General features: G+C 39.7%; 1 protein-coding gene and 2 pseudogenes across 1 annotated transcript in view; all 3 read left to right on the top strand.

Moving 5' to 3' along the window:
* The first annotated feature begins 3,429 nt into the window (after window positions 1–3,429).
* LOC125779900 (small nucleolar RNA U3) lies at window positions 3,430–3,628 on the top strand (annotated as a pseudogene).
* A 1,280-nt stretch (window positions 3,629–4,908) lies between these two features.
* LOC125779275 (uncharacterized) overlaps window positions 4,909–20,129 on the top strand; it is a 40,120-nt gene continuing 24,899 nt past the window's right edge. The window contains exon 1 of the mRNA XM_049460383.1: window positions 4,909–7,928. Coding sequence (XP_049316340.1) covers window positions 5,255–7,540 — 2,286 coding nt within the window. The 5' untranslated portion in view covers window positions 4,909–5,254 and the 3' untranslated portion in view covers window positions 7,541–7,928. The remainder of the gene's footprint in view (window positions 7,929–20,129) is intronic.
* LOC125779822 (small nucleolar RNA U3) lies at window positions 12,457–12,586 on the top strand (annotated as a pseudogene).

Consider the following 20,129-nt stretch of genomic DNA (forward strand, 5'->3'; position numbering starts at 1 on the left):
TGCGTCCTACTGCAAATAAACTTTGCAACAGTTCTGTTTCATGGAAATTATAATGTCCAACAGCAATATAAAACTTTGCTTTCCACTACAGAAAATAGTGGCAATTGCGTCTTATGTTGTTGTTGGATATTATGATTTCCTAAAATTTTCACATACCCTGTGAAAATCTTTTTTTATTAAGGTATTTTTGACATCGTGCTCCCAAAAAGTGTCATTGCGGTCTTTTGAATAATGTATGTATATTAAAAAATAATCAAAATACAATATACTAAACTTATCCATTTCTACGCTACTCTGGTACTCGTTTGCAGTTTAAAAAATTGTGGTTTTGCACCAACTGAGGAGCAATCGCAATGCTTGTCTCTTATTCATTTTTGAAATTGAAAATGTTATTAACATGCCTCATTGTTTATTAGCTTTCATTGCTTCTGTCTGCCACCTATTAACTTAGACCTGATTAAGTACGCTGCCTCCTGTCAAGGCTATAAGATAATGATGTGCAATTTTTTATTCCTATAATACTTAAGTGATGCCATGTTTTAAACTCAACAAACTTTGTAATTGAATTTTGCTGAATTAAATCATTAAAAAAAAATTAAATAAAACTTTTCCTTTTTCATTCATGTCGACCTTCTTGCATTTAGACAATTGACCGCACCAGGTAAATGCAAATTAACTTGTCATAATAACATGTAAAATACATAGGCTGCTATATATATTTCTGGACTAGGTAACACTAAGTGTTGGCAGGTGCAATCTGACATTTCCATTGGAAAGTTTGACATTTTTTAGCATAACATCACTCAGAACGTTTTGTCATTTAATCGCGAATTGTTTTATTTACAGGGAATTAAAAAATTCATTTCGGCTAAAAAATGGAATTAACTCGTGAACATTTTCGTGCGAACATTTTTCACAACTTTCGACGTGGATTATCACGACAAGAGTGCATCGATGAACTAAAATCTTTGTATGGCTATGAAGCACCATCCTATAGCACTGTGAAAAACTGTTACAACGAATTCAATCGGGGCCGACGCTCGCTCAAAAACGAATTCCGCGAAAGTCGTCCAAAAACAGCCGTTGTGCCAGAAAACATCGATGCCGTACGTCAGGGATGGGCACATTTTTAGCCCGCAATGTTAGCAAAGTGCGCACGGGGGCTAGATGAGGGGAATATCACTTTACGGAGAGAAGGGCATAACAAGTTGAGAAAAATTGCGAAAAAAATGAATTACATTCCTCCGTAACTTGATGTTCAGAGTGGTTGCGGCAATACTGACATTGTACACAAATTTAAGGGTGGAAGTTTACTTCATATCGGAATTGTACAGTTGTGTGAACAAAAAGAGGTAAACATAATTTGCAGAGTTTAGAGTTTCGCATTAAAATTTGTTTTTATTTACCTTTGCATGGTGAGAAATTTTAATCACTGTTAGGAAAAAATATATATATGTTATGTTATGTATCTAAAAACAATTTTATTTAATAAGAAAACAGCATATTTTAAAACTTCACAACACCTTATGGTTGTTTCTATTTTGTTCACACCACTGTACATGTGATAGATCAGTCAATGGTGGTGGAAAATACGTTGCTCTCATTTGTAAATATGGAGTGGTAAAACGTTGCTCTCACTTCCCTCTTCATGTTTGCCCGCGATGATCCCCTCACCTAGCCCGTAAAATGTGCACTCGTGCCCGCACGGGCAAAATGCCACTGAGGGCTAATGTGCCCATCCCTGCCGTACGTGAACTGATAATGCAAGACCGTCATGTAACATACCTTCAGATAGAGGCATGTCTATGCATTTCTCTCACCAGCATACATTCGATATTGCATGAACACCTGGCCGTAAAAATGGTTTGTTCTCGTTGGATCCTGCACAATTTGACAATCGCTCACAAAAAGGCTCGTGTGGATTGGTGTAAAGAAATGCTGAAAAATACGATCGCGGTCCTTCAAAAGACATTTATAAGATCGTCACAGGTGACGAATCATGGATCTATGCGTATGAGCCCGAAACAAAACAGCAATCGACCGTGTGGCTCTTCCAAGACGAGCCAAATCCAACAAAAAAAAACCAAAAAAAAAAAAACATTTTCGTTGATAAATATTCCTATTTTCATTATTAGGCCAGAAATATAACTATATAGCAGCCCTCGTATGTAAGCTACACACTCTCATAAAATTTGTACATTTTGCCTTGATATTAAGCATTTCCCGAAAAAAATATATAAGGGGTATTCCATACCAAATCGACCACTTTTGAACCCGACCCCTTTAGATTTTGCTGAAACTTATCCATCCTTTTTTACCCTTTGAAAAACATTTTTGAGAATTTTTTCAAAGTTTTTTGTCCAACTTCAAAAAAGTTATGAATTTTGCTATTTTTTGCTAAAAAAATGGCTTTTTTATATTCAAATAGCCATAACTTTTGTAGAAATTGACTTTTGGGGACCATTTTTTTTTTTTAATTTTTATTTTTGAATGAAGTTTTCGAAAAAATACTCGAAAAAAATTTGACACGATCAATTATATAAAATAATCGGTTTTTTAAGTAAAATCATAATTTTTTTTGAAATTTCGCCATTTTTGTTTTTTGTTTTTTTTTTCTCAAAAAAAACTTAAATTAGTTTGACAACTATCCCTGCTAATCTTGGATATATTCCTACTTTACCTTCTGTGAATGCTTTCTAAATTGTTCTTCTGTTGTGAATGATGATTACTCATATGTATTATTCTTTTTTTTGGCGTTGACACCGCCTACGTGGTTATAGCCGGGTAAACAACAGCGCGCTCGTCATTTCTTATTTTGTCTATTTCGCGCAAATTCGGGTTACTAAGTAGACCTTGACATGGCCTAGCCGCACAGTCGCTGTCTTTTGACTCGCTGAACTATGCTATGTCAATGTCGCCGTACATCTCGTACAGTACAGTTCAATTGCGTACTCAGTTCAAAGTGGCACCCATTAGCATGAGTGATTCTACGTTGGACTTGGAGCCTCACGTTATTGTTGGTGTTAATAACCATTTTTGAAGATATACTTCTTATACGACACCGGAAAAGGTTGCGTTAAATGCAAGTTGCGCAACCTTGCTCAATATGAATCTAACGCAACCTTGTCTGCGAAGATGTTCGAGTAGCAAGCGAAGCGGTGACAATCGGCGATCGTTTGTTCGTTTCTTTCGGCACAGCTCGGCCGACGCAACAACACAACACAATGTTGCCATGCTTATGCTGTTGTTGTTAAACCAATGTTTCAATTTTTGGTTGGTGACATATTCACATGTGTGCGCATATGTATGCTTGTATGCTTGTGCAACATTGAAGTTATAGTTCTTTTTCTTTCATTTGTCTTTCTGCGACTTCTCAACTATTTTGCGTATCTTTTGGTTGAAATACTCTGCGTTGGCCGTTGAAAAATTAACACTATACTTCACAGAATCATTTCTGTGTGTCTTCATTTCCATTTTTGGAAATCGACCCGCGATGACGAGGTATATCGTTTTATCTGACAGCGTGAGGTTTAAGAAGTTCATTTCTAATTTTGTCTTGTGGCATATTAGAAATGATGTTTCTTCGAAAATCGTTCGCTTAAGATGGATAAAACGACTTCTGAGTGGTGATTTTAATGAATAAATTCCTTTTGGTTGAAATACTCTGCGTTGGCCGTTGAAAAGTTAAAACTATACTTCTCAGGATCATTCATTCCTTTCATTTCTTCAAAATAATTAATGACTTTTAGAAATATGCATATTTGCATTATTTCGTTGTCATTTCCATATTCGTAGCAATAGAATTTCTATGGCATAAGTAAAGTAATGACCTGCGATTGTCACCCCTTGCCGCTGTAGCAGCTTCGCCTACAAACATGCGTAAATATATACATATGTATGTATATGTATGATCGTGAATACATATCGACGCAGATTTTTACGAGAAGCACCAGAAATTTTTTTTTTTTTTTTTTTTTTTTTTTTTTTTTTTTAATAGTAGGGGGAAGCATCGAAAGCCGGAGTGCGGAACTTTAATCCGCTAAACCTAACCTACTCCCAACTCAGGACTCTCCCACGGAACCACCGATTAAGTATTACTTCGTGGGAGGGACAGCAGGACATTTAAGTCTCCTCTATTGTGCGGACTGACGGTCGCCTAACTTGTTCAAAAAGTCTCAGTTTTGTCATTATGGATGCTGACGCTTCGCTGACAGCTTTCCAATTATCAGTCGACTGACACATGAGTGTCGTTAAATTATCGACCGTAATACTACCACCGAGTGTGGTTTTTAGTTTTACCTTGTATTTGAAAATCGAGGGCAATTAAAAAATACATGCTCAGAGTCTTCTATATGCTCTGTACATGTCGGACAGTTCGGACTGATGTCATTTTGGAATCTAAAAAGGTAACTTCTAAAGCACCCATGCCCACTAAGTATTTGGGTCAGATAAAAGTCTAGGTCCCCATGTCGCCTGTCTATCCACGAGTGGATGTCCGGTATCAGTCGGTGGGTAAAACGCCCTTTGGATGAGGAATTCCACCGCTCCTGCCACATTTTAATGCTTTTATTCCTCTCCTCTGTCTTTGCCGATACTGTTCAAGGCGCCGATAGATGATATAAACGCTCGAGTTCATCTCCCTGGATGTCAATGGGCGGCATGCTGGCTAATACCTCAACAGCGTCGGTAGATGTAGTCCGGAACGCACTTATTACTCGAATTGCAGAAAGCCTATGCACTAGGGTGGGTCGATTCCGGACTTTTTTCGATTCGGTATTTCTAATAGTGCGGAAAAGTTGCCTTGGTACTTCCTGATTCCAATGCAACTTTTTGTTTTGAGATCGGATTGCATCTTCAACGCTAACCTCGGCCTTGAAATTTCGGAAATTCGCATAAAATCGTGAAATTGTCTACCTAGCACCTGAAATACGCATCTCATGGCAAAATGTATAAAACAAAAGTTATTTGTCACGTCATTTGCTACCGAAATGGTGATCATGGCCGTAGGACGAACCGTTCCCGAGATACGAGCGAAAAGGCGGCGCGCCACAGCGCAAGGTGAAAATCGGCTTGCGGCCACACTTCTTGACGTTGATTTCGCCGAGTGCTATCACTCACATTCATTCACCTACGCCAAAGGACACGTTCGGATAGGTCTCCGCACAAATATTTTTTCATCGAGTTCCTTCACTCTTGTCGTTGATTTCGCCAGGTGCTATCACTTATATTCTCTCAACAAAACACAGAACTCAAAATGTCTGTATCTAAATTTAAATTTAGACAGAAATGTCCTGTGTTTGGCAAATATCCGTACAATCTCTCTGAGTCCCAGTTACCTACTTACCAGGATGTTCTTTTGTGTTATCAGTTTGAAAGATTTGGTATAGGGCGACTCCGAGGCGACAACTATGAACCTAGGAGTAAAGAGGTTACAGAAATAGTTGCAAAAAAGGCTGAAAATACTTTCAAAAAGTCATCTATTCCGATAGTTTCACACACCAGAGTTGTACAAATGCTCACCACATACCATAAGAAATTTCTGACTCTTAAACAAATGGTTTTAAGGAACCCAATAGGTTTGAGCTCTAAAAGAGACGACTTTGTCTCTTCTGCCGGAAAATTATTTGACATCGCTGCTTGTAAATGCATTTATTTTTCTTCTTGCACTTGTCCAAAGGTAAGGAAAGTTCCTATCAATGAACAACCATTTCTCTTGGACCAGAGAACCACAAGAATTGGTCGCATTGGAAGTGTTGATCTACCTGAAACAAAAAAGATTACAAAGAAAAATGAACGTAAAGAAAAGCTTTCAAAACGTCATTCAACATCAACACTTACCAGAAAAGTATCAGCTAGAACACGTGACCATTCAGATCAGCCAGACTCTCATACAGACGAAAACAATGTAGGCGCGTCGCACATTGATTCTTCGAAAAACGATGGTGATGATGAATTTTCTCTTCCGTCCTCTAAAACCAAACAAAACACACTAGTATTAGAACACACTGCTTTAGCTGCCCAAAGATTTGGAGTAAGTGATAGAGTAGCGGCCTTGATTGTTTCATCGGCTTTTCTGGATGCCAAAAAAGCAGGTTTGATAACAGAGGATCAGGCTAGCTTTGTCACTGACAAATGCAAGATTAGTCGGGCAGAAAAAAGTGTTGGTGTTAAGCTCCAGAACACCGAAAGTATTGACTCCGTATATGGGCTGTATTTTGACGGCCGCAAAGACAATACACTTACACAAGTCAGCGAAGGTGAAAAGTACTACCGCGACACTGTCAAAGAGGAACATATTTCTCTTATAGCGGAACCTGGTTGTCATTACTTTGGCCACGTCACTTCTCCTTCCGGGTCAGCTGAGGATGAGACGGAAGCTATATGGCAACATTTACAAGACAATTCAGTTGATGTGGAACATCTAGAAGTTGTCGGTGCTGATGGCACCAACACGAACACAGGTTGGAAAGGTGGAATCATTCGGAAACTAGAAGAAAGAATAGGTAGGCCATTACAGAGGGTTGTTTGTCTTCTACATTCCAACGAACTTCCATTCCGTGCTCTTTTCGAACACATAGATGGTGTCTCAAAGAGTCCAAATACATTCTCTGGCGACATAGGTAAACTGCTCCCTTATTGTGAGAAGTTGCCTGTTGTCAAATTTGAAAGTTTTCCATCCTGCCAATTACCTTCTGAGGTTATTAATCCGACCCAACTTAGCACAGACCAAGCTTATCTCTATAAAATATCAGAAGCTGTTATTTCCGGTCAATGTTCCTCAGATTTAGCGTCGATGCATCCAGGTAACATGTGCAAATCTCGCTGGCTCACCTGTGCAAATAGAATTCTGAGATTATACATTTCTACTGACAAACCAACAAAGGAAATAAAGATTTTGGTCAAGTACATACTTACAGTTTACCCACCTTTGTGGTTCTCAATAAGATTCAACAGTTCAATCAAAGATGGCTCGCGCCATCTCTATGCTGCAATTCAAAGGTCGAGATACTTACCCGCTAAACTGCGCAAGGTTGTCGATTCATCCATTCAACAGAATGCTTTCTTTGCTCTTCCAGAAAACATTCTCCTTAGTATGATGACTGACGAACGGATAGAAGTCAGAAAGCTGGCCCTTGACCGTCTTCTGGCAGCCAGAGAAGCAGAGTCTGACACCATAAATGGAAGAGTTAGATGTAATAAAGTGCCAAAGCTGAATTTCAAAGCTAATACTTATTACGATATGATTAACTGGAAGACTATTACCTTGACTGTTCCATCAGTTCTTTGTTCAGTTTCTAACGAAGAACTCATAAAAGGGCTGTCGGGAGACACTGCAGAGGTATGGAAATTTAGTGAATTCCCCTCTCACACCGTGGCATTTGAGAGAATCGTCAAACTGGTGACAGAGGCATCTTCTAAAGTTATTGGCCCCCAATCTCGTGATCTTTTTATACGCTCTACACTGAAATCTAGGCAACAAGTGCCAAAGTTTAGTACAAAATCTGATTTTATCAATAAATTTGACACAGATTCAGACTAAAACAAGCCTGACATATGGTTGGTTGGTTGGGTTGGGCTTGGGAGGAACCCGAAGAGCAGCTACCTCCACGCCGTGGGTTCTGGGTGACCAATACAGGTTAGCTGAGAGCTGCAACAATTTTGACCTTGCGCTGTGGCGCGCCGCCTTTTCGCTCGTATCTCGGGAACGGTTCGTCCTACGGCCATGATCACATATACCATTTCGGTAGCAAATGACGTGACAAATAACTTTTGTTTTATACATTTTGCCATGAGATGCGTATTTTAGGTGCTAGGTAGACAATTTCACGATTTTAGGCGAATTTCCGAAATTTCAAGGCCGAGGTTCGGGTTGAAGATGCAATCCGATCTCAAAACAAAAAGTTGCATTAGAATCAGGAAGTACTAAGGTAACTTTTCCGCACTATTAGAAATACCGAATCGAAAAAATTCCGGAATCGACCCACCCTACTATGCACTGCAATTATTTGTTTAGCATATGCTTTTATATCCATTGCCTGTATCCATACTGGTGCTGCATACAGTATTACGGAGCTCATTGCTTTCGCTATCAGGAATCGCCGGCTGGAACGCACACAGCCTGTGTTGGTCATCATTCTCGATAGTGCATTGTATATTTTGTTTGCTTTACTGTATGAATACTCCAGGTGTTCTTTAAATTTTAATTTTGAATCTAATATTACTCCCAGATACTTCAGTTGCGGCTGTGAAGTAATCTCGCACTCCCCTATGGAGAGCTCTATTTGTTCTTCTACCTTCCTGGTGCTTATGAGCAAAACTTCAGTTTTTTGCTCCGCCAGCTCCAGACTCACAGATGAGAACCAATGGCGTAGACCATTTAAGCACTCATTGCATTTGTTTCTTAGGTCGGCTAATTGTTTGGCTACTGCTACCACCATGAGATCGTCCGCATACGCTATTAGTTTCACGTCTGTTGGTTGCTGTCTTTTTAGCACCCCGTCGTACATGAGGTTCCATAATAGTGGGCCTAACACTGACCCTTGGGGTACTCCACTCGAGATAGAGTAGCTCTTGGTACCTTCGTCTGTATCAAAAATTAGCCTTCTGTTTTTAAAATAGCTCAATATAATGTTTATGAGGTATTCAGGGGCGTGTATTTCATCCAGGGCTTCGATTATGTGTGCCCATTTTGCCGAGTTGAACGCGTTCTTGACATCCAGGGTAATCAGCGCGCAGTACTTTTTTGTGCCACCTTTCCATCTTTTGCCACTTACTGCACATTTCGCAGTATCAACGAGTTCTCGTAGTGCGTCAATAGTGGATCTCTTTTTTATAAAGCCGTATTGTCTTTCTGATAATCCGCCGGCTTTCTGGATTGCTAACTCCAGGCGGTTTCTTATTATATTTTCGCACACTTTACCCATTGTGTCGAGCATACACAGTGGTCGGTACGATGAGGGTTCTTCCGGTGGTTTCTTTGGTTTTGGGAGCAGAACCAATCGCTGTATTTTCCATACGTCGGGGAACACCTCTTCCTTTATACACGTGTTGTACATTTTAGCGAACAGTTGGGGTTTTGAGCTTATAGCTTCCTTCAGGGCCCTGTTGGGTATCCCATCCAACCCAGGCGCTTTGGTGTTTTTGATTTTCCTTGCTATTGCCAATAGTTCGTCTTCCGTGACTAATGGGGGTGACTCTACAGTTTCCTTTCGTCGTTTGGCATATGAAATCCGGTCGTGTTTCGGGAATAGTGTTTCGACGACCTTTCCCATAAAAGAGGCATCTTTAGGTTGCTGCTGCTTGTGTTTAAATCTGGACATACATATTTTGTATGCAGTACCCCAAGGGTCAAGATTTGCTTCCTCACACAGCTTCTCAAAACACGATTTTTTGCTTCGTGTAATTGCCGATTTCAGGAGCCTCATGTTGCTTTTGAATTCCTCCCTAAGGCGATTTTCGTTCGTTTCGCCCCAGTTACGCTGTAGACGCCGTCTAGCTGAGTGACAAAGCTTTATCAGCATGGAAATTTCATCATTCCACCAATATACAGGCCGCCGCTTGTGGTGATGTGACGTTCTACGCATTGTTGCATCGCATGCTGCCACGAGTTCTTTTCGAACTGCTGATACCAAGTGGGCGGCGCTGTCCCCAGATGCCTTTGATGCACTCCAGACTAGGTCAAACAGGTATGGGGCGAACTCTTGTTGTTTCCAACTTCGCCTTCGGGAGAGGTTTCTGCTAAGAAGCTCCTGCTCTCGGGAGTAGGAAATTTGTGCTATAATTGCCATGTGATCGCTGTTTGTGTATATGTCGGACACTTCCCACTTAATGTGCCTGCTCAGCGAATCGTTTGCAAACATAATGTCGATTATGGATCCTTTGTTTTCTTTTGGGTACGTGTTTCGCGTTCCACTTTTAATTATTGTTAGGTTCGTTTGACTTAGAAATTCTTGGACTAGGCGCCCGCGATGGTTTGTATATCTGCTGCCCCATGCAGTCGACCATGCGTTAAAATCCCCGGCTATTACAATTGGAGTTTTGCCTCTGGTTTCTAAAGAGAGCCGTAAGAGGAAGTCTTCAAATTCTGTAATAGCTGCGCTGGGACGAGCATAGCAACTTACAAGATATATCCCTTGTATATTGGCCCATGTGAAACAGTTATGAGCTTCTCTGGAGCTGGTCTTGAACGGTTGGCCTTTGTAGGACCATATTGCTGCCTTACCAGATTTGTCTGCAATCCATGTGCTTTCCGGACGCTGGGAGTATTGTTCACTTAGTATAGCGACATCAATGTCCTCTTCTATGACTGTCTGTTCTAGCAAATCTTGAGCCGATGCACAATGGTTAAGGTTTAGCTGTAGTATCCTCATTTATTTAGAGACTTCATCATCTCGATATACTTTGGGCAAGTCGTGCTCAATACTGAGTGCTCTCCTTTGCAGAGCATGCAGCTCGGGGCGTTTGTGCATGCCTTTGCTAAATGTCCCGCGATTCCACAGCGTGTACAATGGGAAGATCTGTCTGTCGAGCTGCAGCAATTTCGCGCCATGTGACCCAGGTGGAAACACTTATAGCATCTGGGGACAGGCGAAAATTCTCGAAGGCGACAGACCGACCACCCAATTTTAATTTTTCCCAGTTTGAGTGCAGCCTTAGCATCTTGAGCGCGCATGCATACAAGTGCTATTTGTGTGCCACTACGCGTTTTTCGCAGACTTTTGACACTAGTTATCTCCAGGTTTTGAATTCCACACTCCCTTTTCAATGCTGCGCAGATTTCTTCGGGAGTTGTTATTTCGTCCAGATCTTTGCATACAATCGTAACGTTGTGAGTTTTGGGCTGTATCAGAGCAATTTCTCCAACCACTCCCTCCAGGGCGCTTTGGAAGGATTCTGCTTTTGAGTCTACTCCATTTTTCAATTCTAAAAGCAGGTCTCCTTTAAGGGTTTTTCGAACATAGGTTACGTTTGAACCCAGCTTCTCGAGCCCGCTGTCACTTTTTATTTTTCGCAGAATATCTGCATACGACGCCCCTTCCTTCTTTGTAATAATGATGGCATCCGGTTTTGTTTTAATTTTCTTTTCCACCTGTTTCCTCTTTTTAACCACGTCTACCCATCCTTCATTTCCGTTTTGAAGGGTCGTGGTATCATTTTGGGATGTTTTTGCTGCTCCACTATACGAAAGATGCGCATTTTCAGTTATATTTTTTGGCTTTTTTGTGGGTGGTAAAATGCCTGATGCCTCTCTCAGTCTTTTTGGAGTAATATCTTCTCTACCAATAGGGGCTTGAGATGATTTTCCTATTATCACTCTTCTCGGTGGGATTTCCACCCTTTCAGCTTTGGCGTGTAATGTCACAATGTTGTTTAAAAGTTCGCGCATCGCCTGGTTAATATGCCTTTGGCCGGCCATCATGCTTTCTAATTCTTTAATTTTTTTCCCTAGTTTGCTAAAAATGCTAGCCGTTTCTCTGTTTTGCGATTCCTCGGGCTTATCGCTTTTGCTTACATAATCGGCAGCATCACATTCCTTATTTGGTCCAGCAGCGGCGGACTCCTCATTTTTTCCCTTAGGCGGCGTTCTCATTATTTTTGAAATCCTCCGGAAAGGATTATCCGGTGTTCGCCCAACGTTATTTTCAGAGGCCATACCTCCGAAAAAAAAGATAGTCTGGGAACACCCGTCGCTGTGTATGTTCAGTCACTAGCTTTTATGCTAAACTTAAAAACAAAATGGTTGGCAATGCCAGAACCAGAAAGTTGTGCACTTTATGATTTGTAGCTTTTGCCATCGTCGCGAAAAGACGACTTGTTGGCAAAGGCATGCTATGGGAGATGTTACGGCCTCTGTTTTTATGAATGAAGCGCCTGCGCTTGTGGAATTTGTGCCTGTTTTTGTTGTAAAATTTACTACACTTGTTCTTCGCCAATTTGGCTGCCATATTGACTTGTGAAGATCAATTTTTTGTTGGTGACATATTCATATGTGTACGCATATGTATGTTTGTATGCTTGTGCATTATTGAAGTTATACTTCTTATACGACGCCGGAAAAGGTTGCGATAGATTCTGGTTGCGCAACCTTCCATATAAAAGTAACGCAAAGTTGCGCAAACTCGCTCCATCCATATGAATGTAACGCAACCTTGTCTGCGAAGATGTGCGAGCAGCAAGCGAAGCGGTGACAATCGGCGATCGTTTGTTCGTTTCTTTCGGCACAGCTCGGCCGACACAACAACACAACACAATGTTCCATGCTTATGCTGTTGTTCTTTTTGTAGAACAATGTTTCAATTTTTGGTTGGTGACATATTCACATGTGTGCGCATATGTATGTTTGTATGCTTGTGCATTATTGAAGTTATACTTCTTTTTCTTTCGTTTGTCTTTCATTTCTGCGAATTCTCAACTATTTTACGTATGTTTTGGTTGAAATACTCTGCGCTGGCCTTTCAGAATCACACAGAATCATTTCTGTGGTTTTTGAAATTGACCCACGAGGACGAGGTATATGGTTTTATCTGGGAGCGTGAGATTTAAGAAAATCGCTCGCTTACAAGGGATAAAACGACTTCTGAGTGGCGATTTTAAGGAATGGTGAGAAATAACAGAAATGCAGTGCACACTTCAGGAAAGCTTGAAGATATAAAATGGTTCTTTATTATTAATAAGTCAGCAAGCTCTCTTATAGAAGATGACCTTTCTATTTCGTGTTTAAAAGAGGATCGAAAACGGAGAATTTCTTTGGAAAACGACATAGATATATCTTTTTTATATAAATAGACAAATGCTAAAGCCTTTTCCAATAAATCAGTATCAAGTATCAGTATCAAGTTTTGCAAAGTGGCAGGCTGCAAGACACTAAAATTGGAAACAATTTCATTCATTCCTAGGAAACGCGATCTAAGTTGATTAATGATGATGTCTAATACACGATAGAATACGTTCACTTTAAACAAACTTTCAGGATCTTGGAGACGAAAGAAAAAGAGAGACGGAGAAACAAAAAGAGATGATTTTTCCCGCGTTTTCTACCAAGAAGTTATATTATCCCGCCAACATACAGAAACGAACACAAGTGAAATCAAGCGAACCACAAGTGAAACGATAACAAGTGAACACAATAAGTGAGACATACAATCAGTGAATATAATAAAACGTTTTCACACAAGTAATACGTATACAACATAAAGATCCAGATCCATTTATTTACAACAGCGAGGGAATAAACCCAACACACAACGAATTAAAGTATTTGTAATTACAAGAACATGTATGTATATTAATTCCCAACTCTAACATTAGCTTATACGAATTCAGTAACAATTAATAAATATTGGAAACACACACACACACACTCATATTTGTATAAACCCAATGAAGTATTAAAATCATAATTTGTAACGATTATACAAAACTAACTATCTTTTAATTAAACGCAATCGGCTCCATACGTCGACATACCTCGACATTTGTGGTCCTTCGAGCCGGATTAATTAAAAGAAAAAGTCTTCGTGGGAATTCTACCAACAATATCGTTGGAGTTCCAGAACCAAACCCAAAAACCCAAAGAGTGCACCCAACAAACAAAAAGCCTGCAAGCTAAGTCAACAAATTCCCCACCAAGTAATTATAAACAAAAGCAACCCGAAATTAACAAAAAGCGGAAAAACTGTAAGTGCGACCCATATTTTTTCTATATATTATTATAAAGTGCAAATCATATTTGTTAAAAAATACCCAATTGTCAAATTGTGTCCTTAAGCATACTTAAGCATAATTTATTTGTTCTATTGGGTTGACAAAAATTTGATTTGCACTATTTAATTATATATACATACATACCTGCATATATAGGGTGATTTTTTAAGAGCTTGATAACTTTTTTTTAAAAAAAAAAACGCATAAAATTTGCAAAATCTCATCGGTTCTTTATTTGAAACGTTAGATTGGTTCATGACATTTACTTTTTGAAGATAATTTCATTTAAATGTTGACCGCGGCTGCGTCTTAGGTGGTCCATTCGGAAAGTCCAATTTTGGGCAACTTTTTCGAGCATTTCGGCCGGAATAGCCCGAATTTCTTCGGAAATGTTGTCTTCCAAAGCTGGAATAGTTGCTGGCTTATTTCTGTAGACTTTAGACTTGACGTAGCCCCACAAAAAATAGTCTAAAGGCGTTAAATCGCATGATCTTGGTGGCCAACTTACGGGTCCATTTCTTGAGATGAATTGTTGTCCGAAGTTTTCCCTCAAAATGGCCATAGAATCGCGAGCTGTGTGGCATGTAGCGCCATCTTGTTGAAACCACATGTCAACCAAGTTCAGTTCTTCCATTTTTGGCAACAAAAAGTTTGTTAGCATCGAACGATAGCGATCGCCATTCACCGTAACGTTGCGTCCAACAGCATCTTTGAAAAAATACGGTCCAATGATTCCACCAGCGTACAAACCACACCAAACAGTGCATTTTTCGGGATGCATGGGCAGTTCTTGAACGGCTTCTGGTTGCTCTTCACCCCAAATGCGGCAATTTTGCTTATTTACGTAGCCATTCAACCAGAAATGAGCCTCATCGCTGAACAAAATTAAAGCGCGAAACACATTTCGAACCGAACACTGATTTTGGTAATAAAATTCAATGATTTGCAAGCGTTGCTCGTTAGTAAGTCTATTCATGATGAAATGTCAAAGCATACTGAGCATCTTTCTCTTTGACACCATGTCTGAAATCCCACGTGATCTGTCAAATACTAATGCATGAAAATCCTAACCTCAAAAAAATCACCCGTTACTTACCCAAGAGAAGAAGTGCAATAATAAAATATATGCATATGTTTTGCCGTCGGCTATTGCATTCTTCTCGTTAAACTAAAATTACATATAAGTAAATATACACCCGCTACATACCTGCATACGAATAGCGCACCCATTCGCTTATATTTGTTGGTGACAAAATTTGCTAGCGAACAGCACGTCAAAAGACAAATACCCGGTAGGAAATTAAAAAGGTGACCCAGTAGGAAAAAGTGCAAAACCCTGCAAATTTTTTATTTATCGATTTTTTTTCTGCGATTCATCGGAAATTTAATAATTTCTCATCAATATTAACAATCGGACACCGTCGAGATAAAAGCAAGAAAATTAATTTGAAATTTTTAAAATAAATAAAGCACTATACAAAAAGTTTTTAAAATTTGTTTTCTTACATTTTCGTAACCCTACGCAACTCATTTTTCTCATTTAACCCAAAAATCAAACATATTTTACCCAAAAATGGAAATGGAAGATTTCAAAATCACAACAACAGATTTGATTGAATTCGTTGAAGACCATCTTCAGACCCAAAGTGAAGATGATTCGGTCTATACCCTAGAAATTAAAAGGGTCGAACTAAATTCGCTCTATGAAAAAGCAAAGCGCTCATACGATGCGATCAGAAGAATTTCTCGCGAAAGTCATGAAACCATCGATTTCTTTAAAGTGAAAGAAAAATATCAAAAAAGTTATCGAATGTACCTCTCTTGCTTAGCTTCCATCAACGAAGATGTAGATGCGCGTAAAACACAAGTGTCAACCCAACCCATTAAGGAAAGGACTTCAGAAGTCACAATGATGGATTTCGCTCCTGCAGTTCACCTTTCACCATGCGACACCGACATCTTTTACGGAGATTACACAACTTGGCCCACCTTTCGGGATATGTTTACAGCCCTGTATATCCGTAACCCAAGGATTAGTAACGTGGAAAGACTCTTTCACCTTACTCAGAAGACCCGAGGAGAAGCAAGAGAGGTTATTCAAAACGCACCCCTAACAAATGATGGTTTCATACTTGCCTGGAAAAATTTAGTCGACCAATACGAAAATAAGAGGTTGCAGGTAAACACCCAATTAAAGACCCTTTTTAACCTACCCCAAGTAACTCAGGAAACCGGTTGTGCTATAAAAAGCTTACAACGTTCGGTTAATAACGTTTTAACCAATTTACACAATCTTGAGATTGACACAAGCAGCTGGGATCCGATACTGATATATCTTTGTAGTACAAAACTACCTACACAAACCCTCGAAACCTTTGAATATACCCTAGCAGATAATTCAGATATACCGACGTGGTCAAATTTCGACAGTTTTTTAACCCACAAGTACAAAACCCTCGAATCTGTTGGAAATTTCAAAGCTTCAGTAGCAAAATTACCCCCATTCCACACCGGTACAGTTAAAAGAACAGATGAAAAAAAATATAACACTTTTCATGCTAACGTGGCTGAAACGCCAATTGCCAAACCCTCTAATACTCAAAGGAATAATAATTTCAATTTTACTCAAAATAATATAGATACAGAAAGCTGTAAGCTCTGCAAAAAGCAGCACCCTATTCGAGAATGTCCCAAATTTCTCGCAATGAATGTAGAGACACGTATCTCCACAATCAAAAAATATGGTTATTGCTATAACTGCTTGGCCATATCACACAGCTACAAGAACTGTGTGAGCAAATTCTCGTGTCGTAAGTGTCACAAAAAACACAATACTCTGATACACAGAGAATCCAGCTTTCGACCTGAATCCACTCCGGAAATACCAAACGTCACTAGTTCGAACCTTGAAAACGCTTCAAGTACCGCACTACCCACCCAAAGCACAAATACAAATCGGCAAGCCTACACTTCAACTATACAGTCCACTAAATCATCAGCCCAAGACCCACCCAACCCAAGTAGGAAGCAGATATTACTCGGTACTGCAATGGTTCAAATAGAACATAATGGCCAGCGATACTCCGCGAGAGCTCTTATTGATTCAGGATCGGAAACCACATTTATATCTCAAAGACTTCAGAGAAGTTTGGATATACCCACCCACTCTGTATCAGCCCAAGTGACCGGACTAAACAATGCAGTTTCAGCAACACCAACGAAAATTTGTGAAATCACGCTTTGCTCACCCTTAAACACAAATTATAAGGTATCAGCACAGGCATTTGTACTAAATAGCCTAACTGATAATTTACCCTCATACCCCTTAGATCCAATGCAGTGTCTTAAAAATCTTGGATTCACTTTAGCCGACACCCAATTTCACAAACCCAGATCCGTGGATATACTAATCGGTAGTGATATCTATCCAAGTATTTTACTCAATGGAGTAAAGAAAAACGTACTAGGTTCACTCTTAGCTCAAGAGACAGAATTCGGATGGATATTGTCCGGACCCATAACCCAACCCTTCCAAAATTCCGCCATAGTCTCATTTCACAATAAAGTGAACCCTGAGAATCTACTCACACGTTTTTGGGAGGTGGAGGAAATCCCAAAGGAATCCGTAGTTTCCAAATCGGACCAAATTTGTGAGGAAATTTTCCAAAAAACTACCCGTCGTAATCCAGATGGGCGCTATATAGTAACCCTACCCTTCAAAGAACCCGACAATATTGATATCGGATACTCTAGACATACAGCGTTGGCCCAATTCCTCAAAAATGAACGAGCTTTAATTAAAAAACCCGAAGTGAAAGCAGAATATGACAAAGCAATTATGGAATATTTGGAACTCGGACATATGATGAAAGTAGAATATAACCCTTCTGGTAAAGCGACCCAATATTACTTACCACACCACGCAAAAATCAAACCTCGTCGTATGAACCCAACAATCACCAACTCACCCAAACCTCGTCGTATGAGCTCAACAATTACCATCCGGTCCCGTAGCGCAACCTGTAGCATTACACCGATTTCGGAAGACGAAACAATGTCACGACGTATTCGGCGTTTCAAATCGACCCTTCCCACTATTCGTGAGGAAAAGGAATGTGATTATCACACAACCGGAAGAACGATCTCACATCAGAGAAAAAATACGTCATCCCGACATTTCGCTTGCGGAATATGCAAAAAGGACCATCGTCTAATGACTTGCGCCACGTACTCAGCATATAATATAAACAAAAAATACGAAGCAGTAATCAAACACCACTACTGCGTTAATTGCTTAGCCAGGTCGCACAGAACAGAAGGATGTACAAGCAAAAATCGATGTTCCATTTGTCACGGGAAACATCATTCATCCCTACACGGACATCCGAGGCTATACCCGGCCAACGATGCAAATATTGTTGAGAAACATCCACTTGTGATAGAGACCCGACTACCATCCTTACTGGCTAAGCAGACCCTAGTACCCACACTGAAGATCCGATAAAGATACGATGGTGAATGGAATAAAGTTCGAGCCGTTTTGAACCCCACTATTAAAATTATGAATATAGCGGCCGAACTCGTCAAAAAATTCAAGCTGTCAATTACATACCTCAATACTTATCGTATTTGTAGCATAAAAATTAGCTCAAATAATGATACAAAGTATTGTTTAGAATGTATCGCAGTTATCACACACAATTTACCCAGAAAACCCTATGAGCGAGACTTAAGTGACGACGTGCAAATGCGCTTTGAACACTTAGTCCTCGCTGACCCTCAATTCCACAGCAACCAAGAGCTAACATTGGAGATTGGAGCGGATATCTACCCACAAATTATCAGAAGTGGACTCTTCAAACTAGACAATGGTAGAGTGGTAGCGAAGAATACAGCATTTGGCTGGACCCTTACTGGCACCATCTAACCCTAAGTATACTTCTGATAATTACTCTATTTCATTTCAAAACTTTCAATATATGTTACCCTACTAATATTCAATTATTTCGCAGATTCTGCAAGGTGGCCGGGATGTTTAATCCAAACAAATACTCCTCTGCATTACTCCCACAAATTACAAAAAGTAATAGAGGCGTAATGCAGAGGAATGTCAACCGCCCCAACTTCACGCAACAGAAGGAGAAACAAAAAGAGATGATTTTTCCCGCGTTTTCTACCAAGAAGTTATATTATCCCGCCAACATACAGAAGCGAACACAAGTGAAATCAAGCGAACCACAAGTGAAACGATAACAAGTGAACACAATAAGTGAGACATAAAGGGTGATTTTTTAAGAGCTTGATAACTTTTTTTTAAAAAAAAACGCATAAAATTTGCAAAATCTCATCGGTTCTTTATTTGAAACGTTAGATTGGTTCATGACATTTACTTTTTGAAGATAATTTCATTTAAATGTTGACCGCGGCTGCGTCTTAGGTGGTCCATTCGGAAAGTCCAATTTTGGGCAACTTTTTCGAGCATTTCGGCCGGAATAGCCCGAATTTCTTCGGAAATGTTGTCTTCCAAAGCTGGAATAGTTGCTGGCTTATTTCTGTAGACTTTAGACTTGACGTAGCCCCACAAAAAATAGTCTAAAGGCGTTAAATCGCATGATCTTGGTGGCCAACTTACGGGTCCATTTCTTGAGATGAATTGTTGTCCGAAGTTTTCCCTCAAAATGGCCATAGAATCGCGAGCTGTGTGGCATGTAGCGCCATCTTGTTGAAACCACATGTCAACCAAGTTCAGTTCTTCCATTTTTGGCAACAAAAAGTTTGTTAGCATCGAACGATAGCGATCGCCATTCACCGTAACGTTGCGTCCAACAGCATCTTTGAAAAAATACGGTCCAATGATTCCACCAGCGTACAAACCACACCAAACAGTGCATTTTTCGGGATGCATGGGCAGTTCTTGAACGGCTTCTGGTTGCTCTTCACCCCAAATGCGGCAATTTTGCTTATTTACGTAGCCATTCAACCAGAAATGAGCCTCATCGCTGAACAAAATTAAAGCGCGAAACACATTTCGAACCGAACACTGATTTTGGTAATAAAATTCAATGATTTGCAAGCGTTGCTCGTTAGTAAGTCTATTCATGATGAAATGTCAAAGCATACTGAGCATCTTTCTCTTTGACACCATGTCTGAAATCCCACGTGATCTGTCAAATACTAATGCATGAAAATCCTAACCTCAAAAAAATCACCCGTTACAATCAGTGAATATAATAAAACGTTTTCACACAAGTAATACGTATACAACATAAAGATCCAGATCCATTTATTTACAACAGCGAGGGAATAAACCCAACACACAACGAATTAAAGTATTTGTAATTACAAGAACATGTATGTATATTAATTCCCAACTCTAACATTAGCTTATACGAATTCAGTAACAATTAATAAATATTGGAAACACA

The sequence above is a fragment of the Bactrocera dorsalis genome, chromosome 6 (assembly GCF_023373825.1).
Source record: "Bactrocera dorsalis isolate Fly_Bdor chromosome 6, ASM2337382v1, whole genome shotgun sequence".
NCBI classification, from domain to species: Eukaryota; Metazoa; Arthropoda; class Insecta; order Diptera; family Tephritidae; genus Bactrocera; species Bactrocera dorsalis.